This window comes from Sinocyclocheilus rhinocerous, unplaced genomic scaffold, assembly GCF_001515625.1.
Source record: "Sinocyclocheilus rhinocerous isolate Xijiao unplaced genomic scaffold, SAMN03320098_v1.1 scaffold2264, whole genome shotgun sequence".
Taxonomy (NCBI): Eukaryota; Metazoa; Chordata; class Actinopteri; order Cypriniformes; family Cyprinidae; genus Sinocyclocheilus; species Sinocyclocheilus rhinocerous.
The window spans coordinates 130,658-137,913 of NW_015665058.1; the positions used below are offsets into that span (position 1 = coordinate 130,658).

At 37.5% G+C, this 7,256-nt stretch overlaps 2 protein-coding genes across 6 annotated transcripts in view; one reads left to right on the plus strand and one right to left on the minus strand.

Annotated features, from left to right (window-relative positions):
* LOC107731101 (plakophilin-4-like) overlaps positions 1–1,570 on the minus strand; it is a 93,795-nt gene extending 92,225 nt beyond the window's left edge. For all 5 annotated transcript variants that reach the window (XM_016542090.1, XM_016542092.1, XM_016542091.1 and 2 more), the window contains exon 1: positions 1,409–1,570. The gene's annotated coding sequence lies outside the window, so the exon portion shown is untranslated. The remainder of the gene's footprint in view (positions 1–1,408) is intronic.
* Positions 1,571–1,724: 154 nt separating this feature from the next.
* The window catches only part of LOC107731103 (coiled-coil domain-containing protein 148), an 89,295-nt gene continuing 83,763 nt past the window's right edge, over positions 1,725–7,256 (plus strand). The window contains exons 1-3 of the mRNA XM_016542095.1: positions 1,725–1,760; positions 2,607–2,661; positions 2,942–3,063. Of these exons, the coding sequence (XP_016397581.1) occupies positions 2,607–2,661; positions 2,942–3,063 (177 nt within the window). The 5' untranslated portion in view covers positions 1,725–1,760. The remainder of the gene's footprint in view (positions 1,761–2,606; positions 2,662–2,941; positions 3,064–7,256) is intronic.

Here is a 7,256-nt window from a genome sequence, read left to right on the forward strand (position 1 = left end):
AAACTTTATTTTTGATTAGTAATATGCATTGCTAAGAACTTCATTTGGACAACTTTAAAGGCGATTTTTTTGCACCCTCAGATTCCAGATTTTCAAATAGTTGTATCTCGGCCAAATATTGTCCTATCCTAACAAACCATACATCAATGGAAAGCTTATTTATTCAGCTTTCAGAGGATCTATAAATCTCAATTTCGAAAAATTGACCCTTATGACTGGTTTTGTGCTCCAGGGTCTCACATACCAAAATTTTCACTGCTTATTGGACTTGAGCGGTTTAAAATCACTTGTTTTTAAACCGCAGCACTTAAATACACATTCAATTGACACGCTTTTGTGATGACACAGCACGGAAAACATCACATAAGCGTAACCTAGATTTGCTCTATGTTAATCAATGTTAAAATTCTAATAATAATAATAATAAACAATTCCACATCATCTGCAGGGTGCATCTATTGCTGAAGAAATATAAGTGCCAATGGCAGGGATTTCCACTTCAGCTGAAACTAAGACACAGAGTTAAATGGCATTAGGAGCGGTTTACTCACATCCAAACACATTTTTGTGTATGTATGTGTGTGTTAGACATATAAGACATAGACTACTGAAACTAAGTCATATCCAAGTGTGGTTTTCACTGTAAACACTGTCACGCTGATACCCCTTTAAGTGTCACTATCTGCTCGAGCCTCCCCAGCATTTCCTTAGACTTGGGTTGTATAAACTTGGGGTGGTCTGTGGGATGCAAAGTGAGCAGTACAGGAGATGAGAATCTGGAGTAAGCAACAAACAGGCTGACCCACACTCTCCAGACTCTAAAAGCAAAACTTTTCTGCAGTCTATTTTATGGTAAATAAGCCTTTTGGAAACTTCCTGAACCTATCATCATCTCACATCACAATTATGGACCACGTCATGGTCAATACCCGAGTATAAAAGTATACTAAGTAAGAGTTGTTGTTTTTCTCCTAAACTCCGCCCCCTGACACCCTCACATTCCCGGAATTCCTGCACAGTACTCACCTGGCCCTACTCACGAACAACCTCCACTCACCTTCAGCAAACACATATTTATACCCACTAACACGTGCTCTCTGACTGAGAAATGTAAAACAGTCGAGTAACATCTAGCACAGGCTACACAGAATGGACTCTCTTAGTAAAAGGTCTGCGTGTGGGCTAGCTGAGATAGTCACAGGAGACAGATTGAGATAGCATTAACTTAATATCCTCCTCCTCGTGCACTGACCTCCCTCTCCAACCGTAAAACAAAAAAATTATAAAACTGTAGTTAAAACTCGTACTTCAGTCGCCTAACTTCACAATCAGCAGCCAGTTCAAACTTTCAACGTTAAATAAAGTCGCACTTTAGGTTGTCAAAATACTAATAATTCGTTCTCATTACCTTTCGGAGCACTTGTTTAATCCAGCCGATATGTTTGAATATCAAAGCTCATCGAAAAGAAATATTCTCCCCTGTCGGAGCTCATTTGTTAGTTCCGTGAATCCACTGCCATACTCCAGGAGCTCCGGAAAACCCTCCTCTCAGCGTGCGCTGCACTCCGGACAAGCGGAATACGACGCGTGACGTCAGCGCACCCTGGAATTTAAACCCCGCACGCCATTGGCCCACACCGGGTAGAGCGGAAGCTTGGTTGGTCGGCTGTGTTGTTGAATTGGCCAATAGGAGAGGAAAAAACAGTTTCCATGGTTACAATGGATACACAAGTAACAGCATTTGCAACAGGACCATAAAGGTAATAATGTTTTTTAATATGCTTTTATTCTGTGTTAGGGCTTAGGTGTGCTGTTTGAAGTTATTTTCTTCCTTTTAATAGTTGCCAGTAGTTTGTCAAAATCAAAGAAAGATTTTAAGATGTTTAAAAAGAAAAACTTTAGATTTACATAATTTCTATAAATTAATTCGGTAAATTAATGAATTTACAGCGCAGATAATACTGTCAGCTGGACACTGTGTGTGTAAAGCTATTCAGAGAAAATCTCACTGTAAATGATATAACGTTAGTTAATTTGGACGATCGAAACGGATACAAACAATCATGGCCTCTTCTGTCTTGTTTGCGGCTGTTCTCTTCAAATAATCACGTCTTGTCAAGTCCAGTTAAGTCACATTTATTTACACAGCGTTTTATTCAATACAGATTGTTTCAAAACAACTTCACATTAATAAACAGGAGAATAACAGTGTTGATAAATTCATCCATTAAGAAACGACTTGAATTGTAGCTGTAAAAGCAGCGACACTAGTGCCATTATTTAGCTGTGTTGTTTCATTTTAGTTCAATGACTCAATATTACAAAGTCCATTAATTATAAAACAAGTTTATTCAGCTAAAATCTGTTCAATGTTGATTCGATCCAGTTTAGTAAGAGTGTCCATGTTGCAAAGTTAGTGTTATTATCCAGCTCAGTTCAGTTCAAATTTTGTTCTCATCCGATAATGCCAGTGCAGTTAAATCAAAAATATTACTGAATATTAATTGTATTTTAAACCTGTCATATACATTGCATTGATTTTACATTTATACAAAGTCCTATATTTGTAATCATATTTACATTTTATTCTCCTGAATTATTCACAGATGAGTAGCAGAGATTTTTGTTCTTTCGTCACAAACCACTGCTCTGAAGACACAGGTAGGCAGCTGTGATCAGACTTTAACATTTTATCCAGAGAAATGATCTGTCGGCACCAGCTGTCATTCCTTCCCCTCAGCAACTTGCAGAAAAATGTGTATCTATAAGGGTAACGCTGCCTGCAGTGTCACTTCTGTACAGACATTCTTGAATTCTACAGTTTAGAGTTATTCTATGCACAGACTATAAATATAAAATCAGATAAAAACTATGTATTGACTGACATTTAATTGACTACATTTAACCATGTATTTGATTTACTTTTTTTTTTATCACCTAGAAAAGTTGCCTCAAAGAATACAAGTGGGTCTGGGACACTCAAAATGTAAAGTGGTCCAATATGAGCAACTACGGGACATGCTAGAGGCCAAACGCCTTTCCTCTCAGCTCTCTCAACAGAAGGTAATGAATGTGTTGGATACCCTTTGTCATGTCTTTGTTACAGTGCAGAAAAAAGTATTTTGGCTAGTTTTGCAGGCGGAGTCCATTTTCTTTGATCATTTATCTCCTATAAAACGCTAAATTATTTAGATTTCGTGGATTGCGATGGTCCAGCAATCATCCTTAATGAGAGTTCCTAACCTTTTTGGAGTCAGCGAAGGTGCTGTGAACTTTAAAAGTAACTTAAAATGAAAGATTTTAAAATACTCAGTCATTTTTGGTCATACAGATAGGAGTAAGGCATCATTCAAAACTGTGAAGTGTCTACTTTTATTTGTGTACACTCACAATAACAACAGAAAGTTTTACTTTTGTAAAATAACTAAACTGGATGTGCTTTGGATGTCTGAACGTGTCACAAAAATTAACCAAAACTTAGCATATACTTGCCTCACAGATAAAAATATGTCTATAGAATGTTTGGCATGTCTACTTAGAAATGTCTGAATACCAGGGGTTTCAAAGACCACCTTTCACTAATTTGCTGGTTTTCAAACTTTTTTGGGCCAGGGCCCCCTATCAATTATCCAGGTCCATTACCACCCCCACCAAAAAAGTAGCTTCCCTGAATATTAATGTTGATTATTATTCTGTGTTGTTGTTGTTATTATTATTATTATTTTAATATATTTATAATTTATGGCCTTATTTTCTTCTTCTTATATAATTTAAGTGTTTTGTGTGTAGTGTAGACACAGAGTTAGAATGTTGCAAACCGTATTCTTTTGCAAGTAGTTACTGGAGGGCAGTATTGCACCCAATGAGAAATGCTGCACTAAAGCTTTATTAACAATGCAATAAATAAAGAAAGTAAATAGATATAAAGTGTATATTCATTGGAACAAAGACATTTTCTGAAATGTATTGTATCTAAGTTATTTACCTTCATATTTATTTGTACCTGTAATATAATTCTTTTATAAGGTTGATTGGCGAGACCTGTCTCCAAAAAATTGTCCATTCTTCCAAGCTTACATTCGTTTGACACTGAAACATAAAAAAAAAAAACATAAACACCTATTTGAAAACAGTTTATGTGATGCAGGGAGCATACACAATTTTTACTGCATCATTTTAACTCAAAACAGGAAACTGATGAATATTCATGTATGCTCCGCCCAGTGCAATAACTCAGACATGAATATTTCAGAACAGAATAGTCAGTTTTTTAGTACATTGTTGTCATGTAAGTATACCCTAAATTTCAGCGAAGAACAAATTTATTTACTCACATGTGTTATGTATTATCATCTCTCACAGACAGCATGTTGAAGCCGCTCAGATTACTATTTTCTTCTTTTCAGAAATTGATAATGTAGTCAAAACATTTGGTAGTGTGGTTTTTCCAGTAAATGCATGTACTCCATAGACTTCTGTTCTAAAACTATGTTTTATTTGTGGTTAATAATAAAACATGCTGGAGACGTTCAAAATGCTGTTTGTGTAGCTCATTATACTTATTTTACAGAATTAAGTTTATTTTTTGGCTTATATAAATTACATGTTACTTAGAGACTGACATGTTTAGCTTGTTGAAAATGTTACAATCAGCTGATGCAAATTCGCTGACTTTTGAAAATCTTTTTTTTTTTTCTTTGCACAAAGTTGTTTTTTGTTGTCTTTTATAACAAAAATCTTTTATTTAAACCTTGTAAGGTTTTAAAGGATTACGAAAAAATTCATAATCAAATTACTAAGCAACCATGGAATGGAATAACACAAAATAGGTATAATTTGAAAGCTTAGAGTCTGAATTTGATTAACTCCAAAGTAGTGTTGAGTTATTTGCTGATAAAAAAAATTTTTTTCATAATTTACAAAATATGTTTTTTGTGCCATGTACTCTAATATGTCAAAAACTTCATACAGCTGAGATAGTCATGTGTCATATATCATTTAAAGGTCTCACCGAGTAGAATGAAACAACAAGCATAATTGTTTGGGGCTTTGACTAAACTTGAGCGAGTTTTTTACAAGAAGTCACCCCCCAGCCCCGTATGAAAATAATATATGGATGCAGCATTTATGTCACTTTATTGCTTGCAACTTCAAAAAACGTTCTTGTGGAAAAATACACACCTTTATTTAGAGCAGATTCTCCTGATTAAAAAGAGCCCAAACTCACTATAATACATCATTTATATCTGAAGATATTCCTCATAAATTTATAACACACATAAAACTGCAGAGACGACATATAGCTTAAGAAAAAAAAAAAAGGTAGCTTTCATATGGCTTTTTCTCTCGTAACTTCATGAAACATGCATATATCAAGGAAAATGGCACGTCATTATTTTCAGAAAATTCTCCAGATTAAAAATAGATTTAGACCTATAACACAATAAAACCAGACAGGCGCAAGTGAGGCACAGCAAAAAAAAAAGAAACACCTGTACCTTTTACGTAGTGTTTTCGTTCGTAACTTCACAAAACATGCATAGATTGTGGAAAATTAGACTAATAGTAATGCCTTCAGCATGAATGGTGTCTGAAACAAATGTCTAAATACGACAATAACATTAGCCGGAGACAGCCTATGATGTCACTACCGGCGCGACCATAGTACAAAAGGGTGCCGGGAGAATACGTCATCTGCTTCTTCATCTGCAGTAACGAAGCATGCATCCTGAGGCATGGCAAGAGGATGTAGTGTCTCGTTCCCTTCTCAGGGAACCATGGTTACATGTGTAACCTGAGATGTTCCTTTTCAAGGGAACTCAAACTGCGTCCTCTAGCGGTCACTATGGGAAACGGAATACCCACGCTGCCATGCTGAGGGAAGTGCATGCCATATTTTCTGAGCTGAGGTGCACTAAGCACCAACTCCAGAGTGAAACCATCAGAGTCACCCCTCGGACACATCAGCGGCTGTCAGTGACACTATCCACTTCGGCCAAAGGCCCAAGCTACATACCCAAAATAACTTACCTGTTAAAGGCTGACAAAGAAAGCCCAGTCCCAGGGCAGAGCTCAAAGGCTTGGAATCAGATAACAATGTGATTCCTTTAAGAGGATATGGACAGGCATCTAGGTTTCACCATATTACCAGACCCTGGCCTGTCACCTAGGTTGACTTCATACATCTACTCCTAATTCTCCCAGGGGGGCTACAGGATAGCCAACAACCTTTCTGCCTGAGGCAGAGGCTCTGACTTGAGATATGACAAAAAGGCAGTGGAAAGGTAATTGAAAGGAACTGGCAATAGACACCTTCACTGTACCTGAGATGGAGACTTCCCGTAGGATCTCTCTCTCCAGATCCCTCGAGCTGGTAGACATATACTCCCGCAGCCCAGTCAGATGGGAGACATTGTTAAGGTATCACTGAAGATACATATGTAGAGTGGGAACCAAGGTGAGAATCAGGGCCTTAACCAACTTGGAGAAAAGGTACGATTCTGGCAGCATGTGACCCTTACCATAAATGGATTTTAGAAAGCGCACAAGATGCTTAGGGTGTGCGCTTACCATAAACATGAATTTTAGAAAGCACTCAGTGCCATTATAGCGGCCATGAAGAGGCCTAGTGACCTGGTATGACTGCAAAATGGAGCTCTAGGGAGCGGAGTACTCGACTTTGAGTAAGAGGAGGACTCACATACTCGACCTTGCACATAACCCAACTCCTGAGAGTAACATGCTCAAGGTGATGCATCAAGCCGTGAGGGGGCACTGTTGCTCACAGTCCATCATGAGGGCCGAAAGGACAGCCTAACAACCTGATATGAGTGCTTCACAGGCCTAAAGAAGGAGAGCACTCAATTTTTAACCTGTTAATCTGCACCTGGATGCGGCGCACTGAACGCTCTTTGTTTGCACGTGTCAATGTTTACGAATAGATTAAATGAAAAGGGACATAAATAATCTTGACAAACTATGTATCATTCTAAAGGTCTAAGCCCCAAGCATCGAAGATAGATCGCTGTTTTTCAATGGAAAGCTTATAAAGAATGTATTTGCTAAATTTGTGTAAGCAGTACACATCAAAACATGCATAATCAAAACCCAGTACGTACCAGATTCATCGTAATAACGAGTCATAAACGCATCCACAGCTGTAAATCCCGGTTTAGTTAGAAAGGTAAGGGTCCACTGAACAACATCCCATAGAGCACTTTTAGTCCAACGAAGCAATAACGTTGTAATATGGATGG